General features: G+C 42.6%; 1 protein-coding gene across 2 annotated transcripts in view; it reads right to left on the bottom strand.

The window, feature by feature from the left end:
* Positions 1 to 7,514, bottom strand: part of RELN (reelin) — a 285,563-nt gene extending 278,049 nt beyond the window's left edge. For both annotated transcript variants that reach the window (XM_081023370.1, XM_081023371.1), the window contains exon 1: positions 6,966 to 7,514. In XM_081023370.1, coding sequence (XP_080879496.1) covers positions 6,966 to 7,248 — 283 coding nt within the window. In that variant the 5' untranslated portion in view covers positions 7,249 to 7,514. The remainder of the gene's footprint in view (positions 1 to 6,965) is intronic.
* Positions 7,515 to 23,361: the final 15,847 nt, after the last annotated feature.

The following is a 23,361-nucleotide window of genomic DNA, read 5'->3' as shown; positions in this document are numbered from 1 at the left end:
TCTCATGAGCTTTTATATGGAAGATGGAGCAAGCTTGTTTTCCCCTGCTCTGGAGGGTAGGACCAAAACCACTGGATTCAAGTTACAGATTCTAACTAAACATCAGGAAGAACTTTCTGATAGAGTTGTTTGATAGTGGAACAGTCTCCCTCAGGAAGTGGTGGACTCTCCTTCCTTGGAAGTTTTTAAGCAGTGGTTGGATGGTCATCTGTCATGGGTACTTTAGTTGAGCTTCTTGCATTGCAGGGGGTTGGAGTAGATGACGCTCAGGGTCCCTTTCCAACTCTACAATTCTATGATTCTAGACTGACATCAAACAGGGGGAAATATTATGTTTCTTAAAAGTTCTAATATCAAAGCTTTGGGGGCCAATGGGCACTGTTTTCAGAGTCAGAGCACTTTCACATGAAATTAAAATCTACCGAAAAGAAGATTTTCAAGGCCAAATTCATACCAAGTGAAAGTATAATTTAAGTTAGCTGGAATGAACAAAGGCTCACATACATTTTACTGTAAGGTGAATTAGTTGTGCTTTGTGCCAATGGCCTAGTATTAATTTAGGAACTTGCTTTGTAAGGAACCCCACTACTCAAAATTGCAGCAGCAATGTAATAATAGCTTTTATTTATTTCATTTGTGCCCTGGCTTGTCAAAAATACATACTGTACAATTTATACCTTGATTGGCTTCTGGGTATATTCTCTCCAATCCAGGTTATCCAAGCAAAGTATTGGCCCTTACTCACTTTGGCACTGTCTTATGTGTGACTTCAAGTTGACCAGAACTGAATACACTCCATGTTTTAACTCTGTTGCTGTCACTATTTTGCAACGATTCGGTTGGTCCTAGGTAAGTTATTGCCCAGCTATGGATTTGGGTCCCCCCCCCCATTCGTACCATCACAGTTTCATTTGTTTGCTATGTTTTAACACTGGAACCTTGGACCAAACAACACCTTTCCTTATATCAAATTCCTGGTGCTGTTTTAAAAAGCAAAAAGAATAATCTGAACTAATCTGAAGTTTTAAGAAACACTTTTAAAAAATCCTGTGTGTGTATGTTTTCCAGCTTCTATACTGATTCTCTGTAACATTAGGTCAGAACAGCTGGACTTTTGTGGCGTTTTCAGGCATGCACGGCTGAGAACAGATTTTCAATATAATTAAGCACAGTCAATTCATTTATTGAAAGGAAACTAGAGTGATATAATAAGGCATTTAGAAATAAAAGGGAAACGCATTATATCCAAAGCATTGCCCTGATGTTCATCAGTACAGTGCACATATATATCTTTCCTCAGGGGAAAGATCAAACTAATTAAGCCTATGTGTGAGGAAGCCAACTTGTGGCATGATTCAGTTACACATTATACTCATGGAGGATGGGGGATACATTGCTTCCTCAGTCACAAAAAGAGGATCCTCAGTCAGTTTAAAGTGTGAACCAGCCCAACATCTCTAATGGGCACTGTAGGAATACATATCTATATTCCAAAACAAGTCCCCTAACTAACAAAGCAGATTTTCTGCTTCTTAAAAGCATTTAATCTACAGATCTGAGTCTTTAGACGGCAGAGCTAGAAATAATGGAGATTGACTTGCTTTATGTGCAACATTTTGTCCAGTTTAATTATATCTTTACACAAGGTGAGACCCTTGCATTGTATGCAATACAACTAAAACTTTCTCCTTTTTTTGCAATTAGAGAACTTTGGTCACAAATCATGGCTACAGGCTGATAATACACAAAAGTATTTTATTTCACAAAAAAGGTGGTAGTTCAAGTCTGACTGTGTGTGATAACATTACATCAAATGCAAATGGAAGGAAATTACCTCATTAGTAGTTATGTACCTGAATCCTATTCATGCATTTATAGCACACCATGTTCATGTGGTCTTGCTCATAAGTCTTATTTGCATTTATATACCCCATCTTTCCCATTCCCTTCACCTGACACCTTTTATCTTCAAAAGAACCCCCGTGAGACCAAACATATCCACACCATCCTTTAAAAGCACATAAAATGCACATGTAAAGCACATGACTTTCCCCAAAGAATACTGGGGACTATAGTTTGCCAAGGGTGCTGGAACTGTAGCTATGTGAGGGGAAACTACAGTTCCCAGAATTCTTGGGGAGAAGCTGTGAGCTTCAAATGTTCTTTATAGATTAGACTGAAAGAAATCAACTGGTCCAGATTTGCTGAATGAGGATTGGAACTTGGTTCCTTCCAGTCCTAGTCTAGCCACTACACCACATTCTGATTTGTTTGCAAGGAGGCTAGGTGGCATTGCGTCAAACTGAGTGCCATCTCACACTTCCCAGTGCATTTCCCTTATCACAAAAAGTCCAGTATTTTGGGGAAGCGGATTTGTTGTGCCAGACCTCCCAATCAACTATAATTGCAAAGGCTTGAATTTGCTGGTTTGTGATTGAATGCTACTTGAAAATAGCAGCTGAGAAGTGCTCTCAGAATCCATCTTACTCTGTGCTGACAGTTTGGGAGAAGAGTTTAAGCAACAGAGCATATAATTCAATTGACTCTCTCAACCTTTTCCATAAGAAGAGACTCTAGCTCTTAGCTCTCAGATCCCCCTCCTACAAATCTGTGGGAATTCCTTGGCATTATCACATGATGCTAAGAAGCCCATCTCAAACCATCACTTGTTTTTTGTGCCACATCTAAATGCTGTTCAGGTGCAAGAGAACCTGGAAGAAATATTAAATGCATACATGACATTTTTTATAGTCATATTAAGGACCCTTTTAAAATAAATCTTACTTAAGTCTCAAGTGTGGAAAAACTACCGGTACTTAAGAGTTGCTCCATTGTGGTCACCAGAGATTCTACGGGCCCCAAGTATTTTACCTGGGTATGAAAATTTGCTTTCGGCTGATATTTGGATAAGGTGCCACTAGGGGTGTGTGTTTTTCTCCCTCCCTCCCTTCCACAACAATAGCATATTACTAACATTCCTACATGATCTTCTAGTATCTATGCATCTAAAATATTTGAGGACAAACTGATAAGAGTGAGAGAAAGCGTCCATTACAGACAATTGAGTACAAATGCCATTGGCTAAACTAAAATATACATGTGTTAGTAGCACTAGGCAACTCCTGGCATTCTTGGTGTAATAAAACTTTTAAATGTTTTGATCTCTCATAAATCCTTTCATCTAAATAAGAGAATTCAGACACAAATAATACATGCTATGATGTTAAATGTGCCTTGTTTACTTTGTAGCAATAGTGTCTCAAGGTATTTTGTTCTGGATGTGCAAAATATCACATATGGGTGCTAAGAGAAAGTAGTTGCCCTGTCACAGTCTAGAGTGAAGTCATAAATAATAAGGGTCTACATTTATTGTTATTTTATTATTATACAAACAAAAAAACCAAAAGCTCCTGGGGTTCTTAAACAGAAAATGTGAGTTGTTGTTTTGTGGGCAACAACAACAACAACAACAAAAGCTGCAGTTACATGATCACATTTCTTAAGATCCAGAAATTTGTCGCTGGCCAAGAACTGGGCTATGGAAGCCTACACTTTTGGTTTGCTCATGTGAAAATGGCAGGGGCAGTTCATGAAAGTTTTTTTATGCTAATGGCCAAACCAAAGGTAACCAAACTCCTTCTCTCTCCCTGCCCCCACCCCATACAAGAGCTTCTTCCACCTGTTTCACCCTATTTGATTTAGACTGCAAATATGTGCACTTATATACAGAAATGAAGCCAAGTTAATTCAGTTGGACACACATCCAAATAAACGTTTAGGGTATTGGTCCGTCTCTGCTTTATCCTGTGCATTGAGTGAGAGGCTAACAGAATATATACAGATTTGGGTCATGTTGGAGGTGTTGGATAAACCAGTTTAACAGAATAAAAAATAAAGGTAACACAAAGGGGGAGTACATCTAAATGACTCCAGTGATAAACATGGATACTAGGGATCTAAACTTTTTTAAAAAAATAATAATCTCCTAGGGATGAATACTGACAGGGGAAAATGGCTTGGTGGCTGTCAATACTGGGCAACATCCAAGCAAGAAGGAAGGTCCTTCCTGTACATACTGGCAGGTGGAAGCAGTGCTGACAGGATGGCGTGTGATGTGCAGTTGCCATCATTCAACTGCACATCACAGCAGCTCAGCACTGCTTGTCCCACCACTCCCTGGCTCCAACAACCCCCCCCCAGCTGCTGCTCAGTGATGTCACCCAAAATGTGCTCCCACTTCCAGCATCACCATTGGATGCAGAGCAGCTACTGGAGTGCTCAATGTGAGACAACTTACAGTTAGAAGCAAAATGGAACAAGCGGGCAATAGTGTTCCGGAAGACTAAGAACTATGGGAAAAGAAATAAAAGAACGGCGAAACAAAAGCAGCTTTCTTTAGCTCTGTAAAGGTAATTCCCTCTTGCTGTGAAAAATTCACTTCAACCTAACAACTAGAGCTCTTCCATTTAGGGACAAAGAAAAAAATTAAGGACAATGTAGGATCTTCCAATAAAACTTGATTGGTTCACTGAACCCAGCTTTGAGCGTCTGACCTAACAGTCTCACTTTCAACATTTATCGTCAAAATTATCCCCATCCTTGAGGTCACACTGAGTAACAAAGCTCAATCACTTCTGGGGTCAAGCCTGTGTCACAATCATATTGGCTGATCATTCTTACGGAAGTTAATGGGTGACCTTCAAATGGCACCACTCAACTCGTTGTGTGCATTTACCAAGCAATGGAACTGCTATCTATTCAGGCTGGGCTCTACACTCTAAAGGCCACTGAGGGCAGTGGAAAGTCTCTCTTCCAAATCCTAAGAGCCTTTGCATGATTCTCCAGAAGCAAAAAAATGCCTTTGACAACCAGCTACACAGCCCAAGAGAAAGGTATCAACAAGGGCAGTGAGCATTTGCACACCAGTGAAGTACAGGTTTTAACACACAGTTTGAGACAAGAGAGGTTAACGTTCACTCTAGGCTATCAGTAGTCATGCTACCAGGACCAAAATAGAAAGGAACCCCCAAGGATTCATTTGTCTTCATAATTTACATCATAAATGACATACAAACTCTGCAAGTAATCACTTATTTTTCTTTTAGGTCACAGTTAACAAGTAGCTAAGCTTGAAAATATCTACAGGCGATACCAGACAACAGTTTCTATTTGAGCAGGTCCCAATCAACTAAACGTTCTTGAAGTCCTAATTAAATCAATAAAAGTACTTTATGTTAAATCTCTGTCACAAGGACGTAGCCAGCAGCACCTGTCTTCTTTTCCCTTTATTAATTAGGATTTTTATCCCACCCTGCCTGTCATGAAGTCTTGGGGTAGAATACAATATAAAATACTCCCACCCACTCTTAGACAAGCAGCAGTGTTTAAAATCATTCTGGGCTTTGAGGCTGGACCAACACTGTGATCCCAAGCATGTTGGCTCAAAAGTAAATCCTACGAAGCTTAAGGACATGTGTTACCCTCCAAGTGAGCATGCGAAGTACTTTGTAGTAAATTGCACTGAACTCAATGGAACTTTTCCCAGAGTAGATGTGCTTAGGTTCATGCTGCATAGATCCCAAACAGAACAACCAAATTTTTCCCTCCTAAACCCACCACTCCCCCACACTGTCTTGATGCGCAACCCACATACCATGTAAATTAATAAGGAATTATAATAATTTACGAATGAATTTATGAGGAATTATTAGCTAATATTTCATCTGCAGCATTTTTAATGGCATCCAACTTCCAAATAGTTCAGGATGGTGTTAGGAAGATAAAAAAAGAATGTGAAACCCATGTATATCCCCCTCATGTAGTTTAGTGGGTAGCCCATAGTCATTCACATGAACTTCATGGCTTAGCATGGATTTGAACCCAGATCTCGCTGCCCCAATTCCAGCACTTCATCAAGCCAATACAGCACAATAGCTTTTTATCATAAATCTTTTATTTGAAATAAAATCACATTTAAGATTGAAAAACACATTCAAGAATCAATAAATTAACCCCAAACACATCATCTGAAACATTACACAACATTAAAAAAAAAATAAAAAAATACCAAAGGACACTGGAATCATTGTCCTAAGCACAAATGCAAATGCAGGATTTCCTCTTGCTATTCCACAATGTCACCTTTTCCCATCACTAACCCCTCTGCTCTAGAGACAAAGCCTCTCAGATTTGTGGCAAACAAGAGAAAAAAGTAGTGTAATAGATTTTTGAAAAGTTTTCTAGACTGCAGATTAAGGGATGGAGATAACAGGGTGTCTCGACTTCCTTTTTAAAGAGGAGGAGCGCGCAAAAGCTCTGAAGACAAAACTAGGAAGCGAAGAACAGGAGCAACGGGGGTGGGGGGCTGGAGGAAGACTTGCGCTGAGAACAAGGGAAGAAACCAAATTCGTTGCCCAAAAATGACTTGGGGGGGGGCAGGGAGTACTTCGGGTTACACCACATAAATCCATTTCCTCTTCCCGTCAAACCAACTGATAGGCCTGGTTCGTGGGGGCAGGGGCGCCCCCCCCCCGCAAAGGACTAGATCCAGCCTTAGCCGGGCTAAACCCACTGAAATCAAGGGGATGTAAGGTGGTCGTGGCAGAGCCCCACTCCTTTCCTATGGGTTTTTTGTTCTGCGCAAGTCTTCGTCTGCCTCCAGCCCCGAGATCAAGGAATGAAGCCACCGACTCCCCCCTTACGCCCCCAGACCTAGAAAGAGCCGGGGGCAGAAGCCGCGAACCGGCGGGGAAGGCTGCCTGAGGGGCGGCGGCGGCGGCGGAATCCCTCGAACTGCGCGCTCCGAAGTGGCCCCTTCTCTGAAGTGCGGCGCGCCGGTGTCGGCGGCGCAACACGCGCCCGGCAGCAACAAACCCCCCCCCCCCAACTCTCTTTCTTCAGGCAAAGAGCAGCAGCCGAGACCTGGAGGAGCCCCTCACAGGTGCTTTTCCCTCCCGGACCCTTACCGTGGTATTCCTGTCCCGGCACGTAGAAGGTGGGGTTTCCCGCGATGTGGAGGGAAATGAGCACCTCGCCCTGCTCGCCGTCCCCCTCCAGCTCGCCGTGGTGGGTGCAGAGGAAAAAGAAAGGCGAGAAGCGCGGGTAGTAGCCCACGGCGCCCTTGGCCACCTGGGACGACGCCCAGAGCATCACGCCCAGCAGCAGCGCCCCGGCGGGGAAAGTCCGTCGCCCGGAGGGGAAAGTCCGTGGCCGTGGCCGGGGGGCTGGCGGGGTCCGCTTGGGCTCCATGCTCGGCTCGCTGCTCCGGTCGCCGCCAGCTCCTCACGGTCATCCAAGGCTGGGGGGCTCCCCCAAGAAAGAAGCGGAGGCGGAGAGCGCCGCGCGCCAAAGGCGGGGAGCGAAGTTTGACAGGAATTGGGGCAGACCCAGAAGTTTGGCGCCGCCGCCGCCGCCGCCGCTGCCCCGCGAGCGACTCCCCGCCGCGGACAGAGAGAAAGACAGAAATCGCCTCAGCCGCCTCAGCCTCAGCAGCAGCAGCCACCTCCTCCTCCTCCTCCTCCTCCTCCTCCTCTCCGTCTCCCTCCCGCGCGCCCGCTCCCCACACCTTCTTAAAGCCGCGCGCCGGTAGCTTTGATTGGGAAAGGGAGCGGCGAGGAGAGAGCGCGCGCGCGCGCGAGGGAGAGAGAGAGCGAGCGAGCGAGCGAGAGAGGTTCGTCTTTCCCGCCCACCGCGCCCTCTGCCCTCCCGGGGGCAACTTGAGGGGCGAGCGGGGCAAGGCGAGGAGAGCGCCCGCCCGGAGTCCGACGAAAGAAGCGGCCACTGAGGCGCTGAGACCGAGGGAAAAGAGGAGGCAGAAAAGCGCCGGGGCTGGAAAGAATGGATTCCCCTTGGTGGCTGAGGGGGCAGCGAGGGAGGGGCAGCTCTCCCCGCTTGGTTGTAGTTGCTGCTGCCCGTGAGGAAGAGACGGGCAGGGAGCTGGAAGGGCGACTTGAGCAGAGCCACTTGGCTGTGGCTTTGTCTGGGCTGCTTGGGCTCCGTCTTTCTCTCTTTCTCGCTCCTCCTTCCCCCTCTCCCTTCTCTCCTCTCTTCTTCTTCTTCTTCTTCCCCTCTTATAAACTACAGCGGATCAGGGACCCAAAGACACTCTTTCGGCCAGGGATGAGTCCCACAGAAACTTCAGCTGCACCTGCTGGGGAATAAAACCCCATTATTATTATTATTATTATTATTAGTGCAACTATTGATAATTATATGAATATCAAATCAATATCAAAAAAGGTAGTTTACAACCTTGATATGATTAGCCCAGAAGCAAGAGCAAATGACGTTCTTTTGAGCATTGCCCTCCTCTTCATGTCTGATCTTTTTTAAAAATGTGATCCCCCAGCCCGCCCACCCCACACACACACAAAAAGGAAAAAGCAAGACTGGCAAGCTTCGTAACATTACATTGCACTGACCCTACTCTTAATTTCTCCAATTGCCAGGCTCACAGCACCAGAACTTACTGGAGTGCAAAATATCATTCTTGGTATTTAACGTCCCAAAAGAGTTGAGTGGGCAATTGGTAACAATTAAAAGGGGGGGAAGAGCTAAATGTAATTAAACTGGCAGCTTCTTGCTCACATAGTTTTATTTCTTTTGCTCTGTGTGTTTCTGCAGGGACATTTCCTCTCCATCCCTTCAGCCCAGACCTGTGTAACCGAAAGAGTGATATCATTGGGAAAAGGAACAGATGCTCCGAAGGACCAAAGGAGGGGAAAACGAAAAGCCAAACGCAGAGCTTGGGCTGGAGGAATATTTCGTAACAAAGCATTCGCTTTCAAACATTCAGGGATGCACTGGCAGGAGGACCTCGGCACCAGGAGGCAGAAGCCAACCTTCCAGGCTTTAATGTGGCTTTCTTGGTCCCCCACCAGCAACCCGACAGAACCAGTGTGAGCTTTCAGCACATGATGTAATTCGAAATGATAGCCAGCGTTTCTGAAGCGCAAAAATGGTACAGTCCAGGAAGGTCCCTCTTGAATTACTTTCATTGCAAAGGGAAAGATATCCTTCCTTTCTCACCTCCCCACGCCAATCCCCCCCCCCAAAAAATCTCAAGGAAGAACAAGTTGATCACATGGAACGCATCTTTCCCTCTCCTCGCACAGGCAGACGGCCTCTCTGGCCCATCTCCCACACATCTGATGTGTATTCTACATACCAGGCCCAAGGGAGGTCATTGCCATCTGTTTTACCTGGAAGCACTGCCAAATCTGTACCAAACCACAGCTCACCTGCTAGAACTTTTCCTAAGAACGTTTCTCAATTTTTCCCAGCTGTGTTGATTGAGGGGGTATTTAAAAACTCTGTATTTTTTTGACAGGGCTGGATGAGAACGTGAAAATGCACAGTCCAACGTAGGCATTTCCAACACAGCGAAGGTAAATGGGGCGTCCTGCAGTGAAGTAACAGTACACAAGCCCATTCCAAAAGTCTAATGCCTTGGAAACGGAAACCTTTGAAAGTCACAGATGAGAATCAAGCTGGCTCCGTTCTCACCATTAAAAAATAAATAAATAAATGTCAATTCCATGAATCTCAGTGCTCATAAACATGACAGGCTAATAACACCATTTTTACTGCCAAACAGAGTGCAGGCAAATAGCCTTTCACATAACTTTGCCAGCACAACCCATTCTGAGTACATTTTCCTAGCATGCTCTCTGGCCTGCCAGCACAGATATTCCAAAATGGACCAAATTATGCAAGGTAACAAACATTCCCTCCTTGGCATGCCAATACGCAGAACTAGCAATAATTTGAGTTGGGGGGGGTGGACCCATGAGACATTTAGGAGGGATGTCTACATGTATCTCATGCATTATATACTTAACTAAACATATAGTGGAGGGAGGAGGAATTTCTGTAACACCACCTGCTAACAATGCAGCAAGAGGAATGGACTCCAGCTGCTTCTGCTTGGATATGTCTGATCTAGCCAGTGTTACCTTTTTCAGCAGACAACCCTACAAATAAGCTGGAGGAAGGATGATGCAAAGTCTGCAGATCTATCAGAGGGATTCTAATCCCTGCTGAAGTCAACGAGAGTACTTCCAAAGCTTTCTCGGGGCTGTTCAGTTTTACCTTAATTTTTCTCTTACTCCACCTTATCAGCATCCATCCGCAGCATTTTCACCACCCCATACTCTCCCTTCCTCCCTCATGTCAGCTCTTTATCTTGTATCTCCCTCTTCATATTACCTTCTTTATTTACAATCTCCCCCCAGAGCTCCATGTGGGTTTGAATGTGTAAGCTTTGTGAATCTGAGCCTTGATGTACAAAGAAACCCAATGTAGTCCATATCTGGAATGGACAATTGAGACATACCTATATATTTGAGAATATATATTATGACAATTCTAGTAATTATGTTAATTATGAAAAGCATACACCAGTAGCTCAAGTTCTGGCAAAACCCATCAACACATACTGCTTTTACTAGACTGGATTCCCATTTATCTTACATGCCACCTGAGCCTGCTGTTAGACTCTGATCAACATTAACTTGCATTCTGATAATAAAAAGTGCTGTATAATCACTGTGCTAGCTGCACATTTTTTACTTCCTTCCTTTTGCTATCTAACTATGTTGTATACTTCAGTTCTTGAACTGTCTACAGCCTGGGAGTTCAGAGTCTTTCAATTTAAATTTTGTTGGTATTACCCTGCACTGAAAATAATAGAAACTTAATTTTAAAATAAGAATAGGGAAAGCTGCCTTACACCAAGACAGATTAGTCGTCCATCTAGCTTAGTGTTACCTACTCTTCACTGCTAGTGGGTCTCATGGGTTTCAGATTATTCCAGTCGTGCCTGAAACCTGGGAGCTTTTGCTTGCAAAATGTGTTCCATCACTGGGCACAGTTCTTAGGGTTAATAAAACAGAATAAAATGCCACACAAAAATGGTTAGTAAACCAAATTTGGGAGTTAACACTATCACAATAGTCATTAAACTGTCCACTGTTCAATTTATTGTAGTGGTTCCCAAACCCTTTTCCCACGGACCACGCAGAAATCGATGAGCATCTTGGTGGATCACTTAATGATTTTTTTCTGCCTGTTGTAGCTATTGCAATATTGTGTTAAATGCTGCATGATTTTTAATTGTATTTTTACAGACATGCCAATAATTATCTGGATGAAGGTGGTGGACAACTAGTGGCCCACAGGTTGGGGACCCCACATCTATTGCACCTATTGCACCTGAAGCAGCATATAAATAACACCAAGCAAATAAAATTCAAGTCCCATCTCTACCCATGTCTGCACTTGAAAGGTTTGCACACATTTCTTCCTTTTCTCCTCCCCTTGATATTCCATCCTTACACACTTTCCTGCCTGCCATCAACTGATTATGTGCTGCCGCATCTCTCACACTCTGTAATAATGTCAGCATAATAAAGACAGCCTTAATCTAGTTTCTAAAATGGCAATAAAGATGAGTTATCTATTAAGCAGCTACATGTTCTAACGGGTCATCAAAATCAAAGCCTTTGATATCTTTATCTGAGTTTGCAAGGCCTAATAACTCTTTCGGCAGGAGCTATATGTTGTTGATCCCTCATCCCCAGCTTAAAACATGATTTGCATTAACAATGTTCTGCCTGCTCAGAGAATCATTAGAGGCTGGTGATGAGGGAAAACTCCATGATTCCAGGTACATCAAAACCTTCTAAAAATGAACTCAAGAAATGATTGTTAAAATGATATAATGGTGTAAAAGGCAGTATGGAATTTCTGTGCCTACTTAGAAATCTGCCAAAGAAGGAATGCAGTTGGGAACTAAAGTATTCTCACTTAAAATACTTATCTTTCAAGTTTAGGTAGCGTGGACTACTGAAGAATTAGGCACGTGTAAGTCTTACTGATTTCATGGATACTTAAGTGCATCTACCTACATTAGATTGAAGACAAGACATGGATGGCATAGGAAATGGCTGTCACATGAGAGCCACTTAAAATTGCTTCATATGGCAATTGTCTCCTCACACGGTAACATCGTAGGATCTGGGACATAGCTGGAAAAGCCACAGCTTTTACTGAACAGTATTGGTTGTGGAGAGAGATTTGACGGTATTACAGAGGAACGGGTGCTGCAAACCTTTAGTTTTTACAGGCACTCTCTTCCCTTGAAAGGTGCATGGCAGGCATAGAAGTAACTATACCTCCACTAGGGGTGGAATTTGGTAATAGTTCATAAGATGGTACCCTATGCGAGGCCAGAATTTGGCGCTCTGAGATGAATCTTCTCCATTATGGATCTTCTCAATTTTGCACCCCCTCAGCTTGGCACCCTGTTGCAGGAGGACCGCCCAGGCCACCTTAACTCTGGCGCTGGCTCCCCCTTTGCCACACACTCCCCCGTACTGTTATACATTACTTCGGTATGCTTGAAAGGCACAAGAGCTCTGCTAGAATTTCCAGCATGGTTGCTTCGAACAGCCGTTGCAGAATGGATTTTCAGGTCTCTGCTTGCATTTTCATCTCAGGGTTGCCACTTCAGGCTTCAGGAGGTGGGAGCAAATCTATTTCTGTGTGTGGTGGCAACAGTTAAAGTTGTACACTTGAACAGATAGCCACTATATTTTGAAAGCATTTGCTGTACCTAATAATGACCAGGAATATAGATACTCCAGCACAATAATTACATCAAGTCTGAAACATAGGGTATGTAGGTATGTGTCGATCCTTTCCCCACATAGAACCACAGAACTGTAGAGTTGGAGGGTACCCTGAGGATCATCTAGTCCAGCCACCTGCAATGCAGGAATACGCAGCTGTACCATACGGGGATCGAACCTGCAATCTTGGTGTTGCCAGCACCACGCTCTAACCAACTGAGTTACCCATCTGCATATGTTCCAGGAGAATTTGTCATTCAGTCGTAGAGCACATGCTTTCCATGCAAAAGGTCCTAGATTCAAAACTTGGCATCTCCAGGTAGGGATTAGGAAAACTGGCTTGAAAATCTGCGCACCCCCTGCCAGTCAGAGACAATACTGAGTTGGATGGATCAACAGCTTCACCACATACAGGGTGAGTCTTTTAAAAGAGGCTCTGTGGAACATGTGTACTCAGTATCCACGGGGCCTCTTTTAAAGGACTCACTCTGTATATGACACAGCTTCCATGTTATTAAATGGAATCCTTAGTTAACTTGCCCTGTGAAGGCTTACTCCCCATTTGGAGTAAGACAGTCATTCCCGCCTTGACTTGGGAAAGTATATTCTCGGAAATAATCAATGTGCCCATTAAATTTGGAACTTGGCATGCTGATATGGGTGGAAGTTATTAGGTTTTTTATGTGTCATTCAGAGTGTGCCGGTAAATGATGCCCATTCATTGTGGCAATCGAGGCAGGAACAAAAATCAGTTTGTAGAAGTGATAACATCCTTACACTGAGTCCTTGCAAATGTGTGAAGATTGTGTTGGAACTTACAGATTTATGGTTCTTTTTTACAGGACTTCTCTAACTTGTGCTCTGCTATTCTAATTACATCTGAGAACTCGTTACTTCTATTTCATCTGCTGCATAAAGAATGTTGGGAGTTGGTAATGCAAAACAAGTATGCAATGGATAAATATACTAGAGTGCAAGCGCTACCCGTAAAACTTTAGTTTTAGAGTGTGAACATGCTTTTACTGAGTACTTCTGTCACCACATCCTGAAGGCAGGTAACAAGATCAAATATATGTATTTAAGAAAGTTATAGTGAAATTCTGTCGGTTCCTATGGAATCTACCACACATGTATCCTATTCATGGCCATGAAATGCCAGCTAGAATAATAAACTTTAAAAATGCTGATGGAGTCCGCTGTGGGCCAAACTAATCGTGATGTTAATCACATGGCTGGCCCTTGCATGCCTGCTTTTTCTTTACTAAATAACAGCCATATTGAAGGTAGAGAAATATGGATTAGGGCAGTAGCATGAGGGATGGGATTTCAACACTTCACTCCTACCATTCTTCCAATCCAAATCTCCCCACTGCAGCTGCTATCAGGAAATGTTAGGGGTCAAACAAGTATCATTTTAATTGTGTAGTGAGCAACCATTTCTGGTTTCTTTAAAAAAATAAATAAATTAGGCATTCACACAGATAGGCAACACACAGGGAGAGAAGGTTTAACCCCTTCCATCACTTTGGTGATCCCAATAAAAATAATTCCCAAGTTGCAATTAGCCTTTGGGAGGGAATAACACCCACTGGCAGCAATGGGAGAGTTATTCTTAATGATAATTGTGTGAGAGAAGAAGGGGTTAAAACACACTTCTCTGTGCAGTGCTGATGAAAATCAGGGAACCTGACCCTAGAATTAATTTTTTAAAAACCAAATGTGGTCGCTGAGCATGAAACAAAAGTTACATATAGCTCAGCCCTGAGAGGAGACAACTACCCTTCTAGTTATCTGTCAAGTGTCCACTAGGGGGGCAGCATTAAATACCTCTCTGCTCTTGCAGTCTTAGCTTGTCACATGGATGAAGGAAGTAGGTGGTGCTCTCAAATTTTCTCAAGGCATTGTGAAGCATCATAAGAGCAGAGCCAGCAGCCTTCCATGTGTAGAGCAAAATTTGTCTATGTCTTTATCACAGAGTGGAAGGCAAATGCAGGCATAAATATGGTTTCAGGTGAAATTCATATATTTTTCCTGGTCTTTTTCACAACTTGCTCCTGCTCTCTATAAGTGCCAAATAAGGGATGCAAGAAATTAGAGATCGCTGAGATTTAATTAAAATGACTACTTATGTTGTTACAACTGCCACCATCAGTAGGACACCAAAAGACATGTCTGTCTCAGAATTCCACTGTCTCTCAACACATAATTCAATAGTTTTGTGTATTTGTGGTGCACGCCTGTAATTGTGTGTGTGTATATATGTTGGAGGCATGTTATTGTGTTCACATGAAATGCTTGCCAGGATTATAAGGGCTTCTTAAGAAGTCACAAGTATTTTATCCTTCAGCCACTATCTGATTTTTCTTATTTTTATTTTGGCAAATGTCACTGGCCACACAAAAAAGCCCTCAGAGTGTTCATGACCTAATTTATTTCTCCACTTCACTAATGCCTACTGTAATGTCCTCAAGGGGACCTAAGGTACACATGGCAAACAGCCTATGACAACTTGCACAGTGTTTACCTTTTCAAGGAAAGCAGAAGTCTGATCTCCAGCAGCTCTAAAAGATGCACCTCATTTTCTGCACAATGTTTGCCAAGGACAGGGGAAACCTGAAACCATATTGTCTACTCTTTGTAAGTTGAAAATATTTTCTTTCACATTAACATGTTTTCATGTAGAAACTGTGGCAAAACTTAATGCATGTAACAGTGCCCCCTGCACTCGGGGTTCCCCCTGCTTCTCAGTGTCCCCTGCTTCCCACCTGTCAATCACCTGATATCACAATGACTCCAGGTACCGTGTTTTTATTTGCCCACACAATCAAACCATGTGGACAAAGGCACAGGTAATCAATAGCACTTGCAAAGTGACTTCGTAGTCAGCTGACACAACTTCAAATTAATGTAAATACAGTATACACACACTTTGAATATATCTTAAAGTATAAAGTATAAACATATCTTTAAAGTATACACACACTTTAAATATATCTGCATGATGACACAACTGCTGCATATTTTGTGCCAGTCAAGACCCACTCAAGTCCCTCACTGCTTCTTCTTGCTGTTGGCATCCAGACACAAAGACCCCCCCCCTGTATCTTCTACTTCATGTGTATAAAGACATTGTTTCTAACACCAGCTAATGTGTGGTCCATGCAGCAGGTTAGAATTCAGATGTGCCCTAAACTAGTCTAGTAGTGCTGACATTACAATTAGTCCAAAGTTGTAAATGGCTGGTGATTTGGGGGCAGGAGGAGGGTTAATAAAACAGAGTTGCAAGAAAGGTTATGGTGGGCTTCATGAGACACCATCTGCCATCTGTTCCGGCCATTACACTCTATTTTAGTTCTACTGAAGGCATTAAAGTCATGCCAGTCTTTTTGAGGCTGTAAGAACATTGGTATGCTTTAATAAACCGGAGCCAAGTCTTAAGCACTTCTCCACTCAGAAAGCAGAGTTTTTGAAAGGTCAGAGGTCACCACAGACAGCATCCATTCCCTCCAGTCACCCTTCTGCCAAGAACTAAGACCTCCATGCTCTGTGACCTAAGGTTAGAAAAAAATTAAACAAGCAGAATAGGTCATGGACTCCACAACTTAAAAACCTCCAGCATCTTTACTTCTCGGGAAATGGACCAATGCCTGATGCCTAAATATAAGACCTTAAAAGGTGGTGAATAACCCCTTTCACCCCAGAAATCCAAAGATGAAATGTACCAATTATTTGCTTTCAACTTTGTTCCCAAGTCCGCAGGCTGCTACAATGGCCCAAATGGAATCCCTGATGGAGAGTCTATTTGCCTTTGAATGGCTGAGAAAGCCAACACTCTGTGGTGCTTCTTCATTTATTTATCACATTTGCATTCCACTTTGCCTCCAAGAAACTGGGGGAAGGATATGTGGAGTTTTTCATTTTATCATCACAAAAGAAACCCCTTTGAGGTTTGAAGATTGCTACTGGTCCAAGCTCCCTAACAGAACTTCAGAGTTCTGCAGAGTTTTGAACGCAGGGTCAGCATGGTCCACATTCACTATGCTCCCTGGCACACTGTACTGGCTCTTGTTGGTGTGTCGTCCCTGTAAATGCTGCTGTTGGCCGAATGTCATTTATGCAGAAGTTGTAAGACAAGCTGGCCTGGGACAGCAAAAAATAGCTTGAGGAGTTCTCAGTCAAGACAGATGGTCCCAGTACTGGAGCACCTGCCTCTTAGCTGTGCTTGCTTCTTGGCCTGTTTCTTGCAATGGCTCAACATTTATTCTTGGTGGGCCATATCCCCCCTCACTCAATTAGTTTATGTCTAGGGGTTTTTTTTGCTTTAGGACCCAACTGGTTCACTAGGAGGGGTCAATTCTCACAATTCATAAGGAAGGAATAGAGTACATAAGAAGTTGTTTTGTGTTGAGTCAGATCATTTCTCCATATAGGCCAATATTGCCTACAATGTCAAGCCATGTCTCTTTAGGGCAGGCAGGGCCAAACTTGGCCCTCCAGCTGTTTTGGGACTACAATTCCCATCATCCCTGACCACTGGTCCTGTTAGCTAGGGATGATGGGAACTGTAGTCCCAAAGCAAGCTGGAGGGCCAAGTTTGGCCAAGCCTGCTTTAGGATATCAGACCAAAGTGTCTCTCAACCCTGCCTGGAGGTGCTGAGGATGGAACCCTAGCAAATCATGTGCTCAGCCACTCAACTTTGATAGTGACTATGATCCAGGGTTGGGGCAGTTCTGGTGGAGGCAAGACACACACACACACACACACACACACAGAGAGAGAGAGAGAGAGAGAGAGAGAGAGAGAGAGGGTATTGCTGAAGGAAGAAGTGGTTCCATGTCTCCAGGTACAATGGATGTACAGTGGTACCTTGGTTCTCAAACTTAATCCATTCTGGGAGTCTGGTCGGTTCCCGAAACCATTTGAAAACCAAGCCACGGCTTCTGATTGCCTGCAGGAGCTTACTGCTCTCAAGTGGAAGCCGCACCAGGTGTTCAGCTTCCAAAAAACGATCGCAACCGGAACACTTATTTCCAGGTTTGCAGCGTTCGGGAGCCGATTTGTTTCGCAACTAAGCCATTCGGGAACCAAGGTTTGACTGTACTACAAACCACTATAGCTGCCACTTCTCAGCTTTTCACCTGCACAGTACAGATGGAGGCCCACTATCTAGAACCAGATGTCTGAGAGTGGCTTAGGGCAGTCTCTATCTCTCCTCCCTTTGTCCCTCTCCTACCTTCCTTCACCTTGCCTCTTCTCTACTTGTCACTGACTCACCCTCAGAGTTTATTCTCCACAGTTCCTCTCTGCTACAGATACATACACCTAACTAGAAGCAAAGCAGAGGAGATTCCTTGTCCTTTCTAGCATTCTTCCTTCATCCCCAGCAAAATCTTCTCTTCTGGCTTCTTGTTTCCACATCCTCACACTTTATTTGGAAGTGGACCATGCAATGTGGACCACAGTTATAGTATTTTTCAGTCAGCTGTCCAGGAAAGCCTGAAACCAGAGGAGGAAAACTTACAAACCACAGTGAAAAGCTGGTTGTGAAACCTCTTGTCTATTGATCATTGTTATGAACTTATTGGTGATGATGGGATCAGATTTTTTGGCTCTAACTGAAGGCACAAGATATATTGCGGGAGCCAAGGCACCCCTTAGCTCAACTGATTTTAAGAACCATTGCCCTATATTACTAGATGCCCATAGAAATGTTGCAAAGCGAAGCACATACACGTACACAGCCAAGCGCATAGACTGAAATGCCAGAACCAAATCACACATAGTAGCCTTCTAGAGATAAAACTGGATACCGTTTCAGTAACAATTAGACAAACTGTTTTGAAAACATGGGGGAAGGTACCAGGAAGCTTGAGGTTAAGAAAAAAAAGCTTAATTAAACCTTTTAAAATTGAGCCACGATAACAAATTAAACTTAACTGACGTACTGAGCATTGCATTATTCTTCAGGCTTTCATAATTTTCCTTCTTTGCAGGGAATTCGTGCAGATAGACAAACACTTGCCACATTCACTGGGTTACAATAGCATATTGGAGGCTTTTGACATTCTATTTGGCTCCTGTGCATGTCATGGTGTGTTATGTTCCATTCAGCCCTACAGTTGATTATATTTTCTAACTTAACACTAAAGATATAGACTTCAGATAAGCAAGAAGAATACTTCCATAATTTGTAACAAGTTTGCATAACTCTTGCTTAATTTTGTGTAGGTGAATACTTGTGGGTTTTTAAAAAAATCTAAAAATAATACATAGACCCAGTGCTTTTTTTCTGGGGGGACGCAGAGGTACGCATACCCCTAAACATTTTGTGAATCTAAGTTTGGCCTCATTGAGGGGAAATATTTCAAAATGAGTACCCCTGACATTTTTAAAGAAAAAAAGCACTGCATAGACCCAGTTACCAAACCATTATTTAGAACAAGTGAAGGAGTTTGTGAGCTTCTGGAGAGGAGATCGTAACCGCTTTGCTCCTCTTCCAAACCTGCTGTGCTGCTATGAGTGTTTGCAAAAACTGGTCAAGGGAGTAGCAAAATCAGGAAGAACACTGAGGTCTCTTCTGCCTAAGAAGCAGAAATGGGTTTTATTGAGAGAGTGCAATCATGTGCAAGTCTTTGGAGCAAGGTTTAGGTAAAAAAAACACCATGGCTCTTGTTGACCTGTCTTAAAAACATAACAAAAATGCTTCTCAGGACCTGGGCATCCAACTGAGAGAAAATAAAAATAAAAATCTCCATCTGGAATTTTATGTTGTCACAAGCCCATACACCTTTATCAATCCTTTCTTGCTATATTTAGGGACATTTTTGTGATTTGCTATTTGGGACCAAATTCTGTTTTTCCTCCCGCTTCCTTTCATTAAGTTTCCAGCAGGAACTGACTCACCGCCACAGTGTCTAGCAGGTCCACAAACACCGACAGACAACTCCAAACAAAGTGAAAAAGCAGATGATTAGCTGCAAATGCCTCTTTCCTGGAGTTACTGAATGCCATGCTGTTCATTAAGTCTCACAGACATATTGAATCAATGTTTGAAAATTTGGCTTGCTCCGGTCTCAAGATGATGTGGGGGCGTAGACTAATATTAATTCCACAAGTGAGAAATGACTTGATAATTTATGGATTGTAAACGGAAAGGCTTGCCATTTGGGCTTCTTCCCTTCTTTGGGGAAGGTGTAAGTGTCTCAGTGTTACATATTGGAGACAACACACTCCTCTTTTAATGGCTCCCTTTGATTTTTAATTTGAAATTGGTAGACACTTGCCGATACAATTTTCATATTGAAGTTTCATGCTATTCTGGCAGGTTGCATATTTTCCTCCTTATGTTCTTAGGGACTCATTTGAATTGCAAAAAACCCACTTACTTTGTATAGTTCTTGTGAAGGAGAATTTGGGCTCATTCCCATAAATAAACAAAACAGTGTTAGGGAAAGTTGCTTTCAAAGCACAAATGCTTTATGTGGTTTTTGTAAGTGTATTTATATGAATTTCTATTCTTAACCAGTTATTACAAAACATTTTAAGTAAGGACATAAATTAGCAGGAGGAGAAGGAGAGTGAAGTCTTTCAAATTAATTTGAAAGAGGCTTAAGTCTTCCATCAGCATACCACTATTTATTCTGGATTAGCCACAAAGTGTTTTTATTAAAAGATATATTCTTATAATAAATACTTCACACTGATTAAATGTAGTGTAATGTTTTACCTCAGTGAGTATGAGTCAAGATTATACTTATGATTCAAGATTAAAACTCGTGGAAATTCTTGACAGATGGCTATGTGCTAGAGATTGGCACAGATGTGGGATTACAGACCATAATGCATCTATAATGTAAGTGGCTTGATGTTCTGAGTCTCTTAGGGCAATCATTCATTGTTGACATCCAGTTCAAGGATGCAAAGATCAATGGGTTCACGAGTTAAACAGGACCTTGCATTCACCTCTTGCTACTGACTTCTGGGTGTTCGTGGCTCTTTGACTTGGCAAAAATAAATTGCTTCCATATAGCTGAAATGTAGATGCTTCAACCCTTCTAGTAAACCTTAGCCTTCCTGCAGATAAGATTTGAAGAGAGGGAGTGGTGGTGGTGGTGGTGGGGAAACACCTAACTATTTTTAATGTTCCTATTTGGCTTGAAAGAACCTTTTGAGCTAATATTTGTAAGTATCGACTGAAATAAATCATATGGCATTATCTTCTAAGCATACAGTATGTCAAGACTGACAGGAAACGCTTTCCAGGGTCACTGGGTTCTGGTTCATATCAATGAGGTAATTATTAATCCCATGGTAAACAGAACTTTGATCCCATGTTTATTTTTAGATGACTGACACCCACCTTTAAATAAATGTGTCATCCCTGAGATTTATACAAAGGAAACACAGCATTTTACATTTTTATGCTACTTTAGCAGAATACATTTTCCCAATAGCTTTATCTTTTTTTTTTTTTTTAATGTACCTTATTATCAGTAGTGCAAATATTTTTACAAGCCAAGAAGCCATCTTGGAAGGAGGAAGAGTCAGAAAGTATCCCTGTGAGAGGAGAGGTCCTGTTGATGCATCCCTTTCTAACTGGCAATGCTTAACCAAACTAAACGCAACATGAGTGAACCACGGATCTCTAAGTCACTCCTCCAAATAGCAATCTCAGGGGATGAGTGGATTGGAGGCAAAATGGGTCTACTGAGAAACAAGTGGGAGGCATCTGCATGTTTGGATGAGCCTCAAGGTTTGGATAAGTATCAGGGGGAGGGATCCTAAGGAGGAAACTCCTCACAAAACCCAAGGAAGACTCAACATGCTCAGCAGCCGCAGAATATTGAGTATCAATTGGAAAAGAAAATAAGTTAGCTGGGGTTGGGAATGGAATGGGCAGCCTGGACTAGGGCATGGCTGACACCCTAAACAGGAGCACTCGGGACGTAAGGGTACCCAACAGCATTTTCTTACACGTCCCTCTTGTTGTTTATTTTTATTTTGTAATATTTCTATACCACTTGATTATATACCTCAAAACATGTCTCTTTCCCTCTTGTGCGAAGCCAGTAGTTAGATAAGGTCACAGTGTTGAGTGAGTGAATTAATGTGTCACTTCCCCATTTTAAATCTCCCTCCAAATTATCCTACTTGTTTATTAGGGGAGGAAAACTTCCAGTATCTGTAATTTTTCCCAAATGGAGCAAGTATCAGCTGGCAGGCACACAGTTTAATCCCTCCTCCACCACCAGGTTCGTAAACCAAATCAGTGGGTTTGGGGCTGCGGTTTAAAAAGAGAGACGAGATCCAGTGACAGATCTCCATCTTGTCTTATTTGACCCAGAGAGGTGTCAGAGCTCAAACCTATCAGGAAATCATAGGCTCTGGCCTGTGAGCAATCCCCCCAGTGAGTAGCTTCTAGCTCAGGCATAGGCAAACTCGGCCCTCCAGATGTTTTGAGACTACAATTCCCACCATCCCTGACCACTGGTCCTGTTAGCTAGGGATGATGGGAGTTGTAGTCCCAAAACATCTGGAGGGCCGAGTTTGCCTATGCCTGTTCTAGCTTCTAGCTACTCACTCACATCAGCTGATGAAGACACAAGAGAAAGAAAATCTGTTCCTCCTCTCTTCAGCAATTCAGGCACCTGGGAGCCCCAATTTTTGCATTATTAAACCATCTTGTATTTTATTATAGGATCACAGCTTTACTCTGTAGGTCCAACTCCGAATGACGATAAAGCATTAACTCTTCAGCTGCGGGGGTGGGGGTGGGGGAGATGTGTGTTAATTATGTTGATCAAGGATAATGCTAATTGTGGTGAGATCAAGTGGGGACCTGTGAAAATAAAGAGTCATTTATTTGTATGCTGCCTTTCCGTAGATAAACCACGGTCAAGGTGGTTCACAAAATAACTTACTTTTTTTGCATAATTCACTCTTAAGAGTTGCAGAAATATAATGGAATTTAAATAGGCAAACAATAAACTGAAGAAAACACCACAGCAAAAATAGAATAAAATTAAACAACCCCCGCATAATGAGGTCTAACAATAAAACTATATTTTAAAAAATCAACAACAGCAAAAATAATGCAGCTCCAAAATTAAAGCTTGGCCCCCAGCAAAAACTCCTAAACAGCACCCCTCCTTGATAGTCTCTAGACATCCTGAACAGCAGGTCTTTCTGCACTAACAGCAAGATGGTCTCTGGTAGCAGCTGCAGCAGCTTTTATACCTGAAGTCAGTCAGGGCCCAGCTCTCCCTCGTAATACAATTTAAACAAAACAATTCATATCTAACTTAACAAGCTCTCAAATTCAAATGCAACATTACATATACGATAACATGAGGATATTCCTATGGGAGTCTCAGCCAGCAACCTCCCTTTCATCTTAATTGGTATCAAAAAATTGCAAATCCATAACCTGGATTTGGTACTAATCTCTTTCTATTACTATATTCAATAAACTTTGCCCATCTTAGCCAAACATTACCCTGTCTTGAAAGAAAGAAAGAAAGAAAGAAAGAAAGAAAGAGCCACAAATTCCCATATTTTGTCAAACCATTCCTTAATGGAAGGTGTAAAGCGTAGTACCCTGACATAAAGTAAACTAGTTCTTTATGCTCTAATCTCACTAAGCCTTCCTTATAATTATGTAAAAAGAACACAGGGTGTCATGGGATGTTACAGTCTAAGATTTCTTTTATTTGACTTCTCATTTACCCCCAA

The sequence above is a fragment of the Podarcis pityusensis genome, assembly GCF_964106645.2.
Source record: "Podarcis pityusensis genome assembly, chromosome: 10".
NCBI lineage: Eukaryota > Metazoa > Chordata > Lepidosauria > Squamata > Lacertidae > Podarcis > Podarcis pityusensis.
Note: the sequence above shows the minus strand (reverse complement) of the source record. Positions and strands in the feature narration are given on the sequence as shown.